The sequence below is a fragment of the Trachymyrmex cornetzi genome, unplaced genomic scaffold, assembly GCF_001594075.2.
Source record: "Trachymyrmex cornetzi isolate Tcor2-1 unplaced genomic scaffold, Tcor1.1 scaffold94, whole genome shotgun sequence".
NCBI classification, from domain to species: Eukaryota; Metazoa; Arthropoda; class Insecta; order Hymenoptera; family Formicidae; genus Trachymyrmex; species Trachymyrmex cornetzi.
The window spans coordinates 70,853-90,726 of NW_017300289.1; the positions used below are offsets into that span (position 1 = coordinate 70,853).

At 36.3% G+C, this 19,874-nt stretch overlaps 2 protein-coding genes across 4 annotated transcripts; both read right to left on the reverse strand.

Annotated features, from left to right (window-relative positions):
* Positions 1-206: 206 nt before the first annotated feature.
* CPR2 (cuticular protein 2) lies at positions 207-1,615 on the reverse strand. The gene is made up of 2 exons (XM_018520910.1): positions 1,536-1,615; positions 207-1,246 (listed from the first exon to the last, which is right to left on the reverse strand). Exons 1-2 carry the CDS (start codon positions 1,545-1,547, stop codon positions 314-316), a joined length of 945 nt encoding a protein of 314 aa, XP_018376412.1. The 5' UTR covers positions 1,548-1,615; the 3' UTR covers positions 207-313.
* A 6,174-nt stretch (positions 1,616-7,789) lies between these two features.
* Positions 7,790-16,850, reverse strand: SMC6 (Structural maintenance of chromosomes 6). 3 transcript variants are annotated; one of them, XM_018520909.1, is made up of 19 exons: positions 16,419-16,809; positions 15,549-15,741; positions 15,306-15,458; positions 14,974-15,218; positions 14,783-14,902; positions 14,584-14,714; positions 14,216-14,416; positions 13,941-14,137; positions 13,704-13,850; positions 13,434-13,618; positions 12,801-13,108; positions 12,460-12,679; positions 12,209-12,377; positions 11,988-12,177; positions 11,703-11,868; positions 11,509-11,622; positions 11,234-11,428; positions 10,282-10,415; positions 7,790-8,426 (listed from the first exon to the last, which is right to left on the reverse strand). In XM_018520909.1, the coding sequence occupies exons 1-19, from the start codon at positions 16,524-16,526 to the stop codon at positions 7,805-7,807; spliced, it is 3,798 nt and encodes a 1,265-aa protein (XP_018376411.1). In that variant the 5' UTR covers positions 16,527-16,809; the 3' UTR covers positions 7,790-7,804. The 3 variants fall into 3 exon arrangements, with proteins under 3 accessions (XP_018376411.1, XP_018376408.1, XP_018376410.1); XM_018520906.1 differs by lacking the exon at positions 7,790-8,426 and adding an exon at positions 10,042-10,122 and having other exon boundaries at positions 16,419-16,850; XM_018520908.1 differs by lacking the exons at positions 7,790-8,426; positions 16,419-16,809 and adding exons at positions 10,042-10,122; positions 15,887-15,968.
* Between the last annotated feature and the right edge of the window lie 3,024 nt (positions 16,851-19,874).

The window sequence follows — 19,874 nt, forward strand, 5'->3', positions numbered from 1 at the left end:
ATATTTTAATTTTCTGCAAATATTTTTGTATTGCACATACAGTATGGAATACAATACATATACTCGTCATTAGGCATATATACTATTACAAGTAATTTGCTTAAATGTAAGTAGCCAACATACTGTACATATGTACATGTTATTAACATATTAGATGATGACGGCAGGAAATGGTTAACAAGGTTTTGAAAGTAAATAGTCTCAAATACATATGTAATTTCTTTAATCAGTCACATAAAAAGAACATGTACATGATATAAAAATAAATAAGTTCGGCCTGAGTCGACAATGTAGATTGGCGTGATCAACACGATTAGTGGATGTAGGCAGCTGGGGCGGCATAAGAGAAGGCAGATGCAGCCGGGGTGGCATAGGAGTAGGTGGATGCAGCCGGGGCGGCGTAGGAGATGGCAGGTGCAGCAGCAATTTTAGCAAGAGGAGCAGCAAGAGGAGCTGCAAGAGGAGCTGCTAGAGGGGCGGCGTGCGCGGCATACGCAAGAGGAGAGGCGTGCGCGGCATACGCAAGAGGAGAGGCTTGCGCGGCATACGCAAGAGGAGAGGCATGTGCGGCATATGCGTTATACGCAAGAGGGGAGGCGTGCGCGGTGTAGGTATTGTAGGTAAGGGGTGCAGCGTGCGCGAAGTGGGCTACGGCGGGGGCAGCGATTTTAGCTACGGGGGCGGTATAGGTGAGGGGAGCAGCGATCGGGGCGGCCAACTTGGCGGGAGCGGCGTAGGCGACGGGAGCTGCGTAGGCGAGGGGTGCAGCAGCTACTGGGGCCAGCTTGGCGATGGGAGCGGCGATCTTGGCGACTGGAGCAGCGTAGGCGAGGGGTGCAGCGTGTGCGACATGTGCGATGGGGGCGGCAACTGGGGCGACGGCCTTGACGGCAACGGCGGCGGGTTCCTTGCGGACTACGGCGTTGAATCCGTTGACCGAGTCAGCGGTGTAGTCAACAGTGCGCCTGGTGCCATCAGCTTCCAAGAGGGAGTAGCTACCCTGGACGAGGTCGCCGTCACGGGTCTCGTGTTGGCTCTTGGCATCTCCGGTCAGGCTGTCATGTACGTCATAGGCGTAGCTGTATTGTGGATGCGGGTCGAAGTCGGCGTCGATAGCCTTAGCCACCACTGCCTTGGCAACGGGAGCGGCAGCGACGATTGCGGGTCCCGCGGCATAAGCCAAGGGGGCGGCGGGCGCAAGAACACCGGCGTTGGCGACGGCCACAAAGGCAGCAAAAACGATGAACTGCAAAAGAATATTGGTAAAATCTCTGTTCCGTCTGTTTTACGATAGAACTTGACAATACCAAATTGATTTCGATTTTTCATTTCGATATGCACTTGGAATTTGCGCGAGGAGCAATTCCTATTGATGTTCACACTCGCGAATTTTACTATTATAGGAAAACGAAATTCCAGAAAGTAAATCTTTGTTTCAAGAGCACTTCGAGTGTACAACCGAGTTTAATAAATAATAGATTTTAAACAGTCTAACGGATTTGGAAAATCCTCAGCGTTTGCGATCCTCTACCCACCTTGAATGCCATTCTTGAGTGGATTTGGTTGGTTTGGATCGACCAAAGCAAGACTGATGATGTGCGGTGTTGATCGCGGCCGCTTTATATACCCGGTGGTCTGGTCCACCACTGTATGAATCCCCACCGTCGATCCTAGTGTCGGACTTTGAAAGTTCGTCGGCGTTGACTGCCGACCGCACTTGAACTTGGCCGGCACTTGCAAACGCGCACCCTCCCTCCTGATAGTTCGCGAACACTTGAAAGGATCTATCTCGGCAATTTTTTAGGCGAAGACGGAAGTAGCTTCAAGTGACTATGATATAATGGAATTATGACAATACCGGTTTTTCTCATTTCGAGATTATACACCATGCACCATGTGAATGAAACAAAGAGAATGACATTTTTTAGGCATATCTTATTAACTGAATTGTGTAAAGTTTCGTCAATTTTATACTGTAAAATGGGATAACTTTCGTCCAGACGAGACGAGATAATTTTGGTTCGAATTTTTAAAAAATCTAGATATTTAAACGTTTGTCTAAAATCAAGACATAAGACGTCTTTAAGACGTTTTTAAAATATTATATTCCAATTTTGGGTCGAATTTACCCGATTTTACAGTATAAAATTGACTTATCAAACGATTAATAACGATTAACGTAATTATAATAACAATAAACAATTTCTTAATTTGGAATATAAAAATTACAGAAATAATTTTAATTTTCTTATCTCAACATTAAATTTTACAGAATTTTTTATACTATTATTGCATTATTAACTGCAATAAAACTTTGCTCTTTGGCAGCAAAATAGAAAAATAAAAAGTATTATTACTACTTGTTTGCCGTGTTAACAAATTTATTCTATAATAATTATAAAACAAATATTTCGAAAAATAAAAAAAAAGGTAAGTTGCAATACGCGTTTATTTATACCAATCACTTTTATTTTTTAGAGAATACTGCAAATCAATTCATTCGTTTCTTTTTCATCTATTGGCGTAATTTTTCGTGTCATTGTGCAATATCCCTGTTCTATACATTACTGACCCTGCCAAACTATGCTTTTCATCCGCGGTCCTTGAACGGGACGCCGATTTCTCGAAAGACATCAGTCGAGAATGGATTAGAAAATTTAAATTATAATACAGATTTCCAACACGATATGAGAGAAGTTTGCGTCACTAGGTTAGGCAAAAAATAAACTTTAAGAAGTCAAAGCTGGGATAAGAATTTGATCGTCAAGTTGATCGTCATGTCAATATGTGATAATTCTAATATTATTATTCTTAGAATATGATTTTAATGGTTCCTAAAATAACAGCAGATACAATAGAGATATTAGGGATATTTTAAAAAATATTATTACGTCTGTGTGTTCCCATAGTTCTTGAATCCATTCTTCAAATTATAGTCTGCGGCTCTTGAACGTTCTCTATTTACATTATTTAAATACATTACAAAATTTGTTAACTGTGAGATAAAAAATTTTATTGTTTCTGTAAAATTAATATTAATATTTTTTAACTCTGTATATTCACACATTTATAATTTTATAAAAAATAATAAGAAAATAATAAAATTATAAATATTATAATTTTATAAGTAAATGAATACTTACAAAATTATAATACTTATAATTTCATTTAATAAAAATATAATAGATTTATGTGTATATATATTGTATTTATTTTTATATTATATTTATATTATAGCGCGCCTTTCTTCCTACAATATGTTATAATAATGCGATCCCGGTCTGTCACATCACATTTGGCAAAGACATATAAATCGGAATGGCTTGAAAATTTCTACAAAGGAATAATAATTCCTTCATTATAATTATGATCAATTGTTCCAGGATATTTGATATCTTCCCACGCACAAGAGATAGTGTCGAAAATATGAAAATCATGAATACATATCATTCGTCATTGTCGTGAAACTTTCAAGCCATTCCGATTTACGTGCCTTTGCCAAATGTGTCGCGACAGACCGGGATCGCATTATTGCGACATATCGTCTAACGTCGTCGGGGCCCGTGCCGGAGAGAAAAAGAGAAGTGGAGCACTTTCATAAAGAAGAAATAGGTGGGTCGCCCGAATATCGCGCGGTCGGGGCCCGTGCCGATCGATCGTAAGCCCGCGGGCATTATCGGGCAGTTTTGTGCTGATCGAGATTCGAGATTTCGCTCGTCACCGTCGTTTTTGTCGTCCATTCTGCTGACTGGTCCACTGCTCACAAGATCCGTGTGAAATCGTTATTTTATCCACAATTTAACGCAAAGAAAATCGACGGTTTCAATCCGGGACCAATATCTGGAAATTATAACAATTGAAACACAACGGAGCCGAAAATTTTGAACGTACACGCGATCTCAGTCACGCAATCATCAAAGAAGAGACTTTTGGAAATTTGGAATATGTTTTGCATCAAGTGAATCGTTTTTGCAGCATTTTTCGGATATGTTCTTTTACAGATTTTAATTTATGTTATGAATGGAAGGCCACAGAAATATAATTATATTTTAATTAAACAAATTATTTATTTTTTCTTTTGAATTTGTTGTTCAGAAAGATATGTTGAAAATAATTTAATTAAAAAAAAAAAAAGAATTCAAGTCCTCCATTTTCAATATAATAAAAAAAAACATTAAATATGATAAGGAATGATAATGTAATGAATAATATTATCACAATTAATTTAAAATGTAATCTTACGATATGCGATTGCACCGTCGCATTAGACACGCAGTTAGCAACAAATGTAATAATGTTAATGATATTACCATATTTTCTCAATATGTCGATAAAATGCATGTGATGCTTCTCCATAAGAGGGACAATTAACAAGGTACGAACATAAATTCATTTGGCGTAAAGAAAAAAAGAAAGGAAAAGAGACCTGCTGGCTTTGATTCAGCCGATTATGGGAACGATCGAAGGTCGTGCCAGGAAGTAAGTGCATGGCAGTGAATCGGCAGTAAATTACATACCGGATGACCCGGACGTTAAAACCGAGCTTGCCTTCTTAGCCGAGGAACAACGCTTTGATCCGGATCCCTGCGGCGCGTGTCAATTATCGAAACAAGTCTTACTATAATTTCAAGTCGAGCCGCTTGCATTATCGCGACTCGAAATATATGTTTTATTTATATATATTAAAATTAATGACCTTCGCTTCTCTTAACATGGAAAGATACACACATCTTTCACTTGTACCAGCTTCGAAAAATGCAACATCGCGATACGTACTTACGTATAATTTTAATATAATATGCAATATTGAATGCCAGTCCACTTAACATAAAAATAAATGCTTATGCATCAAAGCATTCGATTGATCAATCAGAAGAATTTTTATTGATTACCAAAGAATGCTTCAAAGTATTTGCAACACTAATTGTAAGTGGACCGCAACCATTTTAAATAGGCCAATATAATCACGCACACATCGAAATCTCTTTATTATTTTATTCGATGCGAATCATCTTTTTTCAATAAATATTAAAATCCCTAGCAAACACTAATTAACAATAACACATACTCCAGTTCTATAAGATCGTGCTTGAATTAAAAATTGTAAAAATTCGCACAAAAATATCATCAAGCACCAAGATGCGTCTTGACCAAATATGGCCTTCTTCACTCATTTGTGTTGAACATTTCTCGGTTTTTACTTTAATAATATTGTTTAATAACATAACTAGTTATGTTAACTAACAGCTGTTAGTTATAATTTTCCACTCAACAATAAAACTGTAATATAACTGCAACAATTATGACACGTAATATATTATACATATAATTATATAAGTGAAAAATTATAACCAAGAGCTGTTATTATTAATTAGTGTTTGCTGGATCGATATAAATACCTCATACATTTATTACGAGTTATAATTTGCAACTTGTGTGTTGCAGGTATATACGAAGTTTGAAATTAGAATTAATTGTACATGAAATTAAATTGCGTAAATTTCCTTTAATGTTTTATGTTCCGATTTCCATATATTAGAATTATTACTTCCGAGCGGAGTTCGTTCTTTTGTTACGTATGCGCGTTAACTGATATGCGTTTCGCGAAAAGATTACAATCCATCAAGCTTCAAAATTACGAGACAACGCGTTTCGAAACGATTCGCATAATTATCTGAACTGGTGATACCCGGGTAGGCGGCCTACCTATCTATTAACTTTTGGCCTGAGTACTGATCGACACACTATCGTTGTTACTCACGCAAGTTGATGCAAGTAGCATCGTGTCACTCTTTATTGCACAGTACTATGCAACTTCGATTGCGTTCCGTATTATGAGGGAATGCTTGGCAATTAAGATTAAATATTTAATCAAGAATATCAAGCTGTAATATTTTTGGTAACGGTTTCAATTATCAAAACCACTTATGAACTCTATTTATCAATTTAAAAAATTATCTCACAAAAAAAAACATGTTTATGCTAATACAATTTCTAAGCAAATGCAAAAATCATAAAAAAGCTCTGTGATATAGGAACTTCAATAAAGATCGGAATGTCCAAGCCAAACGAGTAGTGGAGAATTAAGAAAGAATTCTTATTTCGCGCAGCATTAAAGTCACCGATCAAAGAGTGAAAAAAATTTGCGAAGAGAACAGAATGACAAATAAGCTTTGAGAAAGTTGATAAATGAGATCTTTATAGATCCAACAGTTTTCATGAAGGGGAGAGAAGTCATGCTCTGTAAATATAAGTATGACATAAAGAATTTTATAAAAGTATTTGGTTGTATTTGTTGTATTCGTTTACGTGCGATTATGTAACTGAAAGTAAAAAGATCGCGCTTAAAAGCCTAAAATATTCTTATCGAGTCTGCAAATTGACACCCATACTTTTGCATCAGAAAAAAATGTTATTTTATGTAAAAGGACGCACAATCTTTAAAGAAGAAAAATATTCCTTAAAATATGATGTTTGCAGCCTTTCTGATGGAAAGTCTTGAAATATAAGAAATATAAGTATTACAAGGTCTTAACGACCATGGACAGATAATCAATATCAGTGCGCGAGATCATTTTCGTATAATTATTTTTGCATTACATTAATCATTTTATTCTATATTAAGAATCGTACAAATTGTACGGATTTTCGTAATTTACTAACAAAGCTCATCAAATTCACAAAGGCCATCATACGTAAGAAAAGAAAAGAAGAAAGAAATATGGAGAAAAATAAAGAGTAAAAGAATAAATGCTCTGTAATAACCCTCGATGGAACAGGCGGGTTAAGCGGAGGAGGATCAGGTAACTCGTGGCAAGGACGTGGCCTAGTCCCCGGCGACGACGACCGGTGTTCGTTGGTCCTTCAAGATGCGAGAGCAGGGGACCGATCCCGGCTCGTCGCTCTCATTGGGCGTGGTCCGATTTCTTGCTCAATTTTGCGCTCTTCGCGACCGCGAATCAGGTAGCCGTCGACTCGAAGGTACCGTCACCCAGTTACATCAGTGAGCGGGTACAATTTGATATGTGTGTGTGGTGGCGGTAATATGATGTGATGTGGTGTGGGCTTCCAGGGCTCCCGGCAGAGTGGTATAAAAGCCGAAAACCATCTATCCATTGGTATCATTCACATCAGATTTGCAAGATCGAGCAAACTACCGATTACCTGAGCAGCAATGGCTTTCAAGGTATTACGTCCTTTTAAGTCGTTTTCGACATAAATTCAACCCACGCCGGGAAAGTACTGTCGGTTGATCCTCGATAATTTCCGTCGGTGAAGTTCTTCGCAATGCAAAGTTTATTACTGGCTGGGTTCTCCGTAATTACAATTCAAAAATAATAATGGTGCGCTCATAATAATCTTTCTTGTGATATCATTAATCAACATAAAAAAATAGAGCAATTAACGATATTTGCGGGATGACTCGAAAATAGCACATTCAACATTTTCCTAAATAAATTCCGCAACAACTTTCACGCTATGAGTTTCTTCTACTTCATGAAGTCTTTTATATCCCCCTTTAGATCGGGTTAATTATTGTTTGCATTTTAAACTAAAATTTTATTACGAAGAGATTGGCAAAAATGTATTATTAAAGTGCAAAACGCAAACAATGTTTATCATGATTTTGACTAAGTTTATTTAACTTACATTAATTTTAATATATTCTTTTCATATTATATACTGATGTATCAATTCTGTATATCTATATATCTATCTATATGTTTTAAATTCCTATATAATTCTGTATTTTCACCCAATTCTAGTAACACATTTTTTCCCAATTTTATATTCGATTTATTTACTACGTTTTTTCCCCCAGTTTATCGCTTTCGCCGTCCTGATCGCCGCCGCCAACGCCGGCATTATCGCGCCTGGTGCCCCTCTGGCCTACGCTGCGGCTCCCACGGTTGTCGCCGCCCCCGTTGCCAAGGCCGTTGACGCAGACTTCGACCCGCACCCACAGTACAGCTATGCGTACGACGTGCACGACAGCCTGACTGGCGATGACAAGAGCCAGCAGGAGACCCGTGACGGTGACCTCGTCCAGGGTAGCTACTCCCTCTTGGAAGCCGATGGCACCAGGCGCATCGTCGAATACGCCGCAGACCCAGTTAATGGATTCAACGCCGTAGTCCGCAAGGAACCCGCCGCCGTTGCTGTCAAGGCCGTCGCCCCGGTCGCCGCACCCCTCGCCTATGCTGCCCCGATCGCCAAGATCGCCACCCCTGTGGCCCATGCCTCTTTGGCCCCTGCTCCTCTGGCCTACGCCGCCCCGATCGCGAAGATCGCCGCCCCCATAGCCCACGCTCCCTTCGCCTATACCGCGCCGATCGCCAAGGTCGCCGCGCCCGCCGCCATCTCCTACGCCGCCCCCGCTGCCTACCTCCACTGAACTGTGACCTGACCACCACTTAGGAATGATACTTATCGAATAAATCTCAGTTTTTGTAGCAAGTAAATAAGTCTTACGAAATTATCTTCGCCTATCTACAATGTATTTTCGTTAATTAAGCTGGACTTAGAAAAAAATCTGATTTAAATTGCGAGATTAGCAGCTGCGTTTCTTAGAAAGAGCACTTTTTTAATATATATTAGAATCCATTTTCTCATGCTGAAGAAATATCTTTAGCTAACTTTTTCTCGATGCGTGTGTGTATATTTTTCAATCATTTAGAATAAGACTTGGAATAATTGTGTTTTGAATGTTGTAATAATCATGATTTTTTCTCACAGAATCATTTTTCATTCGTAGTTATTGCTTCTTCCTAATTGTCATTATTATTAAGATCTCAATGTTTAAAACTACTGAAAACACAAAGTGTTGCAATGTCTATTTTTCTCTTTATCGAAAACTACTCGAGCGAACATCCATCAAACTCACAAGTAAAAACTGCATTATTCGGCATTTTCAAATTGGAATTGATGCTGTTTTCACGGACGACGTGCCATGAAATTACATAATTCGGGAGACATGTGCACTCAAATTTTTAAACGCGAGTAATCGGCATAACGTAACATAATACGTTGTCCAATTTGCTGAAAAAGGGGGTAAAAAACCACATTGAAAGTTGTCGAGGAAACGTCGAATTCGACCGGGCCCAATTAGTAAAATTAGGTCAGGTACTACCTGCCGCGGGCTCGCCGGTGTTATCTCGCCTTTCCGTGACATTACCGCATTACCGATTCACGAGCGCTCGCTGAGCACTTTCTCCAACGAAGTGCCAGCATGCGGATTACATAACGTCGGTTACCACGCCTCGTCCAGCCGGCCCGACACACGCACCGGCCAGTCGACTCACGCGCATCGCATGTAATACGCGCGTAATGCGTAAAGGCGTGTTGCGTTATAGCCGGGAACCGTGGCCGGACCAGATTCGCGCAATGCCGTGCGAACCTTGATCTACTTACCGGTCTGGCGTGGCCCGCAACGCGCAACGTTTCGTGCGTATCTTGGTTCTCTCGCCCACCTCTGGCTATTCTGGATATCCAGCTTGTTTTGGCAACGAGAATCAGATCTGGAGAGAAGTCTCTCGCGAATCCTGCGGTTAGTTTATATGGATATGAAATAGTTAACGTCGCATGTAGAAAACTAGAGATATGGGAGCCTGGAAGGGAAGCAAATTTGAAATTTAAACGAATCAAAATGTTTTCATAAAAATTTATTATCAAAAGAGAAAATCTATATATCCGCTAAACGGTACAATTAAAGGCACTTTACCGTTTCAGTTGCTAAACTCTTATTCCTAAGCAAGTGTTGTAACAGCTCTAATAAGCTATGAATAATTTGAATTACGCAAAGAATATTTATATTGTGCGTATACAAACATAATTCTGAACAATTCCTATCTTTTATAAAAGGCATACAAAGTAAATTTAATGAACTTTGCTTTTACGCCTTTAAACAAAGCTTTACGCTTTTAAACAAAGTTTCAGAATTTCTCTTTCAACACAAAACAAATAAATTATGTTCACTTATTGCTAAAAAAAAAAAAAAAAAAAAACAAGTTTCATACACCTGTGCTAGAACTAAAAATCTATTTTTATATCACGTAAACGTATAAATAATTTAAAAAATTGAACATTTATTGACTCAGGCCCCTTCTCTCTGGTGGTTGTAATCTAAAAAAAAAAAAAAACATATTCAAAGCATTGCAACGCAATGTTCCTGAAATTGTTAAATTTATTTAGCGATATTACAAACTTTTATATTTAAAAAAACTATTCATTATTTAAAACAGAAGAAATACTTATATTTTCTCGATAAAAACTTTTACTTACTGATGAATCGTTACATAATCCTCAGCAAGAATGTGCGACGTGTCTAGAGGTGTAAGAAAAGCAAATTGACTTTGTGGGTGTAATCTAGTGTGATCCAAAAGGATATCCATTATCACCCGTCGGTTTACTTTGTCCTACAAACAAGCATACAACATAGATGATTATTTTTTTGTACAAGACGAATTCAGAATATACAGGATGTCTCAGAACTCGCGTACCGCCGGTTACCAACATATTCCCAGTGAAATTCTAAGACGAAAAGCTCTCTACCAAAAGCGATCCGATGAGTAGAATTTGAATGGTGAGATTGAAGTTGATGAATGGGCGCACGTGGAATTCGCGCGGCCAGGGTCGACACAACCGAGACTGGTGCGAGGTACTCCAGACACTTGGATCGTGTCAAAGCGTGTTTCTCATTACTCTTTGCACTTAATTTAACTAATTAGTTAAAAATTGTTTAAAATACATCAATTTGTTTTATTTGATAATTGTTTAAAATATCCGCAAATAATTTAAAAACAAAACATAAAAATTGTTCATAAAACGATTTTGTTTAAATATTAAAAAGATTTAACAAATGTCAAAATTATGTAAACGTTATAATTATTTAAAAAAGTTTATTATTGCTTTATTATAACAAAACGATTTTAGTATTTAATAAACAGTATTTTAAATAATTTTTAACTAATTAGTTAAATTATAAATGCAAAGAGTAATGAGAAACACGCTTTGACACGATCCAAGTGTCTCGCGCCAGTCTCGGTTGTATTGACCCTAGCCGCACGAATTCCATGTGCGCCCATTCGTCAATTTCAACATCTCACCATTCACAAATTCTGCTCATTGGATCACTTTTTGGTACAGAACTTTTCGTCTTAGAATTTCACAGAGAATACGATGATAACTTACGGTACGCGAGTTCTGAAGCATCCTGTATATAAGAACAGCTTACCATAAATACATCAAATTCGTCGAGAAAGTAAAAAGGTAACTGAATGCAATCCCATAGAGCCAAGATGAACGCGACAGTCGAATAAGATCGTTCGCCTCCTGAGAGTGACCTGGTGTCGTTGCCAGACTTTTTATCATCCCGTGCACTCACATGCAAATCAAGTACTTTTTTTCGGTGATCAATCACCACAGTGCCCTGGTAAAAAGAAGAAAGTAGAAAAACCATTTGTAAATAAGAAAAATAGAATTAAAAAATATTTTTATATAACTGTATACCTTGTATTGTCTTAAAGAGAGCATATCAGTGAAAGACTTTTGCACATAAACACTATACATATCTCTCAATTGGAGGAACATTTTCTGTCGATGTCTCAATCGTTCGATGTGTCTCTGCAAAGCACACAAATATATTGTAAGTATTCCCTTGAATAGTTAATTGTCTGTAAAAATTATATAAGTAATTTACTTACTTCGCAACTTATTTTCAATTGAGAGGAAAATTCAATGTGCACTCCATACTTTTTCTGTTTTTCCGCCAGTTGTAGCCGTAATTCATCCACACAACCAAATTGATTTTCTATTTCGCGAATTTTATCTCGTAAATCAGTCAGTAAACTTTTGATTTGATTTATCGATCTGTAAAAGATAAGATATGAAAACAGTGTGACATAAATAATTAAAATATAAATAAAAATTAAGAATTACGAAATAATTTTAAGTGCACACATAATATTGTATCAACAAATAATGCCAACCTGGTAGTGTCTATCCTAGGACATTTTGTAACAGCGATAGAAACCGCTTTCTTTGTAGCTCTATCTTGTATTTCAAATTCTCCCGTTGCGCATTGTATAGCTTGACGAGTATCCTGTAATTTTCGAGCAGCACGTTGACACTCGTGGCGATGCCTTTCTTTCTCTCGTGTTAATTCTCTTATTTGATCCTATATAAAAATATATATATACATATATATAATTAAGAGGATCAACAACTATGTGTAAATTATGCCTTAAGTCCCTGCAACGCTTAACTTCCGTGTCGAGAGATTCAACGTTCTTTTGAAGTTCTTGCATATTCTCTGCTAAAAGTTTTTCCGCAGCACTTTCATGCGCTATCTTCTTTTCTATTTCCGCAGCTTCGTGTCGCTATTAATAATAAATTAAACCATGTAACTATTGTTCTAGAGAATAAAAATAGTACTATTTCAAAATATTTCTAGTTACTCACGAAAACATCAACGGAAGTGCCTTCAGTTGACTCAATTTTATCTTTCAATTCATTAATCAAATTAGTACATTCACTTTGTGCGGATCTTAGCTTGCGGACCGTTATGCTTACATTAGTCAACTCGGAATTAGTACGATTTAGTTTTTCATGTACAGCGTTATATGCTATGGTAGCTTCCTGTTTTTTGTTTTCCGCTATCTGAAGTTCTTCTTTTAGTGTTCTAAATAAAAAATTAATAAAATTATTAATGATTGCATTAAATTTTTTTTCATATACAACATAAAATTGAGTTCAAATTATAGAGTTTACTGCTCCACATTAGATTAAGTTGTGACACTTACTGCATTGCTTCCATGGTAGAAACTTGAAGAAATTTAGCACGTGTACAATTTCCGCCGTAAGTTCTATAATTTGGATCGGGAAAGAATGTATCACCGTGAAGAGTAAACGCTCTTTTGCAATTTTTTGGTACTTTTGTCCCATCCGACATTATCGCGCAAGCCTCTTCATTTGTTGGTATAAGAAGTATACATTCAATTTCACGTTGATCAATTAAAGAATTAGCTACGACAGGATCTTCTATAACCATTGCTTCCAAGAGGTTAGAATACTGTGGCGAATATGTACAGTGACGTCTAACATCGTGCATCTAAAAATTTAAGATTTAAGTCCGATTGTATCAACGTTATTTTGACTTTAAACGAGGATTAAAACTTTCTCTTTTTAAAACCGAAAGATAGAAAGGAAGAGTTTTAAGCCTCGCTTAAAATTAAAGTAACATTAAAATTGATGCTATCTTGATTGTGCACATTGTCCAAATTAAAACTAGCATTCTTAATTGCTACTTGTTACACTTGCTTGCTTTTCTCATTTAAGAAGTTAATGGAAATATTAAATATTTATATATACAGTATTTATTTCATTCTCTCAATAAATACTTGAATTTCAAAATAATAAAGATTATATTCTTTTACCTGATTAAAGAATTTACTACATATTACTTGAAGGGTACTCTCATTGTAGAAAATTTCCTTCATAATACTGTTCAACAACTTCGCATCCTGACTATTATCCACACAGAACGAGTTAAGGGTGCCCAAACCTAGAAAGCTTTCTACAGCCGGTGCCCAAGCGGCATCCTTCAATTTTATGAAAGCACCTACATAATCACGTATATATAACATAATAAAATAAAACTAACACTAACTTCACACAATAATTAATTTCAAAATAACTTTACGTACCAATAGGACCACGTGGTTTTTCCTTGAATCGGTTTTTCTTATATTCCTCCTCGATTCTCTTCAACAAACGTGGTATATTTGGCCCAAATACACTCAATGCATTATCGGATTGTTGCTCGACAGCGCTTAAGTCCTTTTTGATCTTTTCTTTAATTTCATAAAATAAAATGCATTTTTTTTTACATAGCCTAATTATAGAAATCACTAATATTACTAATTTGTTTTGATATGACTTACGTATATGTCTATTGAAATTGTCCATTTCATTTTTGGCGGATATCACATCTTGCTGAAGTCGCATTTTATCGGCCTCTAAATGCATTAATTCAGTTTGTTTAGTGCGTAATGAAGCATCAAGTTCATCCAGTTTCTCCTCCAACTTTGATAAGCGTTCTTTCATTTCTTTTTTCTTGTTATATTCTTCATCATTGCAGCTGTAAAGACATATTTAACATATATTATAAACATAAAAACATATGAAAATAGAATATTATTCGGAGATATATTCTTACCTTTCAAGCTTTTGAATTTCCTTCTTCACCAAATTAGCATCATCTTCCAATCGTTTTATTTTGCTTGTTACAGAACGCCATTCACGCTGTTTACTTAAATACACCTCATTTGCAGTCTTATGTTTCTGTTTTGAACTATTATAAGCTTCGTTGCTATCTATCGCTTCCTGTTCTGCTTGCTGAATTTTTTGCTTTATTTCTCTATAAAATAAAAATATATGAGATAAGATGTAAGATAATTCACAGCTTTTGCAATAAATGACGTATACTATAAATGCTAAAATTTATTAATTAATAACTTCTGAAAGTAAATTATAATTCATCAATTTCATTTCACATAATTTTTTCATTTATAAATTAATTCTTACTCGATATTTTTATCAATTCCTTCATCTTTTTCCTCCGTAGACAATTCTATATTTTGGAGCTCTTTCAACTTATCTTCATGCATCTTTACAGTATTCTGTATTTTATTAAGTTTGGTTTCCTCCGCTATCGCCTAAATAATAAAACTGTTATTCCAAAAATTACTTTGCCAATTTCTATTTTCTTCAAACTGAGACTCACCATAGCCCAATGAAGTTCCATTTCAAGATTAGATAATTCTGCTCGTGATTCATCCATTTCCTCTAATCTATGTATGCTTTCCTTCAATTTTTCAATTTGTTTCTTTTCTTGTGACAAGGTCTGATACATAATAAAAAGTGAGAATACTTGTCTACAATAAGAGAGAGATTAAATAAATTTAGAATACATACTGCATTATATTGCTGTAACTTATTATATTCTTCTTCACATATGTTAAGAGCCTCTTTATAATTAGTTTCAATGGAATCTAAGAGAGTAGCTTTCATGAATAGATTATACTTTTCCTCAGGCTTAGAGGTAACTAAAAATGTTCTTGAAACGTCCTGATTCAATACAGATATTGGATTATCAATTTGTATATTCATCATTGATATAATATTGTCCAATTCATCTCGTTTGGTAGAAATAATTTCTCCTGCAAATGATAAATTTCTATAAGTACATACAGATGTTACAATTATTTGTATCATTAAAAAAAAATTATATTCCAACTTTCAAGTACCTCTCCAATTTTTAATCTTATATGATGAGGTAGTTCCAATGGTACGTAAAACTGTAATTATGTTACCATAAATTTCAGGCTTATAAGAAGTGTCTCCTTTATTTACTAATGTTATCTCAATAGTAGCTGAGTTCCTGCCTTTTTTTACAAACTCTAAATTGTCATAACAAGCAATATATTATTAAGTTATTCTACAATATGTAAAAGACAAATATATAAAAAGAAAAATTGTAATATAATAACCTTTAACAGAAGTTCCCCTGCTTGTAACATTTGCCCTAGCACCAAGTCCTACAGTCAATGCAGTCAATATGGCACTCTTGCCACTGCCATTTTGTCCCACAATAAAGTTAACATTCTCGTTTAGTGTTATTTCCAGTGCATCGTGACACATGAAGTTATGAAGACGAATCTTTTTCACCTTTCCAGCTGTATACTATAACATATTAAAACATAATATATTAAAAGTATTTAAGATATGTGTTTCAAAAGTTACAATAACCCAGAAAAAAACTGATTAGCTCGTTTGTACTAAAATCACATGTTTAATACAAGATGGTGATTATATGTTTTTCAACTACCTGGAATAATTGTTGGATGCTTTCTATTTAGTAACACAAGTCGATACAAAGATCATTCTATCTTTCTTGACAATCAGTAAATAACAAAGATAGAACAACACTTGTGTCGAAGTGTCGACTTGTGTTATCAAATGGAAAACATCTAGAAACCTAGGATTTTATAACCTTAAAATAATTCACTCAAGAATTATTTAAAGTAAAATTTAATTAATGTTTCAAAGTTCAATGTCTGATTTTATGCTTTTTGATTATTTGGGATAATTGTTAAGTGCTTTCTATTTAATGACACAAGTAGACACATGTGTCATTCTGTCTTTGGCTGCTTTCTTTTTAGGAAATGGTCAATGTAAGTATCCTGCTATCCTTCTCGGCATTCAATAAATAATAAGGATAGAACAACCCATGGATTGACTTAACTATATCACCAAATGGAAACCATTCTTTATTACTCATTGAATGTCAAGATAGAACGACATTTGTATTAACTTATCACTAAACGGAAAAAACCGTTATCGACTAGCGTGGGAGGTACCTCTTCATTCTGCACCGCATCATCCTCGGTTTGTTTGAAACGTTTGGCCTGGTGCTCGTAGGACTTCTCTGTCGTTTTCCTCCTTCGAGTCTTCGCGTCGTTTTCCATACTTCTCGTGATGTAAATCGATGGCGCATTTAAACAAAGAGCGACCGCAATCCCGCACCAAATCTTATCTCCGTCACGCCTCTGTTGAAATACGGACTGTTTTGCAAAATTCCGCCGTCTATTTGATCGATCTCCTGGTAGTGGACTTGGAGTTTGTTAAGAGATTCGCCCGCTTCATATACTCCGTATCTGTCAGTAATCTCTTGCAACGAACACCGAAATAATCGAAAATCGAAATCTACGCGAACACCATTCCTATTCGTTTTAGCAAGTTCCTGTTCATTCCTGTTCGTTCCCGCCAGACCGTTGCAGACTGTTCTTCCTTCTCTCTCACACCTTTATTTAAACCATGGTGGAATTATAGAAGGTGTGTCGTTGCGCATAATGGCGGCAGAGAGTAATGGTGAATTCGATCACTCGCACTACACTGGATCAGTGCATATTAAAAGCTGCTTTACATAAAATATCTTAATGCAGTGATACAATATAATCAACTTTGACAATGAAATTATACATATATATTTTGTTAAATAACGTGACTATATCATCAGTAGATAGTTAATCGTTAAAAATATTTATATACTTTTACATTTAACTTTGTTAATTTCATGTAAAGCAGCTTTTAGTATGCACTAATCTAATATAGTGCAAGCGACCGAATTCGCTATAAGAGGGATATTTTGTCAACCAATCACGTAGGGCCCACTCTATACGCGTGGAATTCAAACGTTCACAGCAGATAATTAATAAAAACAGTATTAGAAGTTAAAATAACAATGAAATCTTTATTTTAACCTATTAAAATATAAAAGATTACAAACTGTAACAATATTACTGATTAGAAATACGATTGCACATATTTTTTATTTTTCTTTGTTTTCTTATTGCATTATTTATTTTTATTTGCATATTTACATTGCGCAACCTAATACGATCTGGTTCACACCAAACATGCGATTACCTCCGTTGGAAATTTGTACTCAAGTTTCAGATCTACTTTCGCAGTTAATGTATCAAAAATGTTGTCCTGCATATTAAAAAAGTCTCCGTGAAATAATTGAAATTCAGTATCCACGATTTTGGCTGCTTCCATGAAATCATTGGAAGGAACGATACAATTTCCGGGGTGATCCCGATTGACCACGGCTCGATTGGACACCACCAATTACAGCGACCGATGCTTAGGAGCTTAGTAGTCTCAAGCGCTGTGAGTGGCTCGTGTCCAATTGAGCCGTGTCCAACTGAGTGCCACACCTTTTAGGCTACTGCGCATCCACGGGAACGACACACCTATAATTCCACCATGATTTAAACGAGGTCCTTAAACATGCTGCATTCGATATTCTTAAACGCGTCTGGCAGTGGCTCGCGCGTTGATTGGTCGACTCCGCATATGAATCTCGAATCAGGAGGTCGATTCTATAACTACAATCTAGAGTCCTAGATTTATTAGAGAGGCGCAACCGATGTTATGCATTCTGATTCGCTGTTACAATCTGACCAATTGCGTGACTTGGCAACCATTTATAGTACTAGTGACATATTTCTATTTCATTTTACTCTCTGATAAATCTAGGATTCTACCTCGGATCTGCTAAAGCCCCCCTGTTTTACCACATTCCTATTCAGTGGGATTTCTCCGTATTGGATGTACGGATTGCAAAAATATTATTACTTAAATTATAGTACGCACACAGAGGATGTTTGCCACACTGGATTTTATGAGAAAATCGAAAAAAAAATTATAAAATTTACTTATTTTTGGCTCGCACAGCTGTCACCTCGGATATATATTTGCTTGATATAAGAGTTTTAGAGTCCATATCTTGAAAATAAGCGGGCAGCAAACATCACATTATTGAAACGAACGATACGGAATTTGTAGAACTAAGATTGAAAGTCTAGAAAAGATATATTCCCACCGAATAGGAAATACGTGTATACAGATGCTTTGCGGAGACTGGGACTGTCAACAGAGCCGAAATTCCGTGTAGTAGTAGTTGCGCGGTCTTGCGATAGATGGTGCTGGCATATGTTAGATAAGAACAGATGTATGCGTTTGAGTAAGACAGAATGATATATATTATATAATATAATGTAAAAACTAAATCAAAGATGTCGCCACTATTATCGAAATTGGAATTTAAAAAGTCTGTACTATCGACCTTGATTGAGTTGGGTAATCGGTTTAGCATCCCCTTAAGCGATAAGAAATGGACGAATCACAATCAATTATTCTCCTCGCATTCGACAGTAGTTGGTCAATTTACAGGTTAAAACTTAAAACACCTATTGTAGATCCGGATTTACTGAGCACTCATTATTTTTACTGTATTCTTTTAGATCATCCAATCAGGAGGTCGATTCTATATCTTGAAACGAGGTGAAAATTACAAAAGTGAGTGAATTTACTAGAATTTACTGATAATTTCATTGGTCAACACCTAGTAAATTTGCTCGCTTTTGTAATTTTCACCTTGGGATCGATTCTATATCTTGAAACGGGAGGGCTCCGATTGCACATATCGCATATTGCACACATGTATCACTGATTGGTCAATTTAAAAATAAAATAATCTCATTGGCAAAACAGTAAAAAATTACTAGGCACCAGTTGATATGAGTGGTGTGTACAATCAGAACTGTAGGCAAACGGGATCCTCCCTCTTGAAACGAGATGAAAATTACAAAAGTCAGCGAATTTACTAGAATACTGATAATTTCATTGGTCAACACTTAGTAAATTTGCTCGCTTTTGTAATTTTCATCTTGTTTGAAAATACAGAATCGACCCCCTTGATTGAAGATAAAGAATCGACCCCCAGAATTTTATAGCGTTTTCGGCCCAATCGGGTTTGCACTAACCTGGGTTGGATTAATCTTTCCTATTGGTTGATGTCACACGCTCTACCAACAGGAGAGCGCAAAATGCCATTAATCTAACCCAGGTTGGTGCAAACCCGGTCGGGCCGAAAACGCTATTAGATCTAGAAGAATGCATCAATAGCAGCGAGCGCTCACTCAACTGTTGAGTCTGCTGAACGCAGAAAGTATTTGTGCAATGGCCCTAACGGGCATTCCACACAACTTGCATAGTTGCATAAACATATACATAAAGAAAATCATCCAATCGTAGTTTACATTTGTCTGTATGACATAAATGTGATTGAATAATTTTTTTTATGCATATGGTTATGCGGCTCTGAAAGTTTGTGTGGAATGGCCGTAATGGCCGCAGCACAGACTTTTGCTTAACGCATAACGCATAGTGCATAAGCGAATCAACTAATCAGAAGCTTTCCTTTCCTCTCATTCCATGGAAAAGAAGAATTTCGATTGGTTGATTCC

Excerpts from the sequence above, each read along its gene's own strand:
- SMC6 (XM_018520909.1), bottom strand. The coding sequence starts at position 16,526 with ATGGAAAACGACGCGAAGACTCGAAGGAGGAAAACGACAGAGAAGTCC. Across the intron at positions 12,680-12,800 it reads TCTACCATGGAAGCAATGCA|AACACTAAAAGAAGAACTTC; the intron begins GTAAGTGTCACA and ends TTTTTTATTTAG. Across the intron at positions 11,623-11,702 it reads AATTGAAAATAAGTTGCGAA|AGACACATCGAACGATTGAG; the intron begins GTAAGTAAATTA and ends TGTGCTTTGCAG.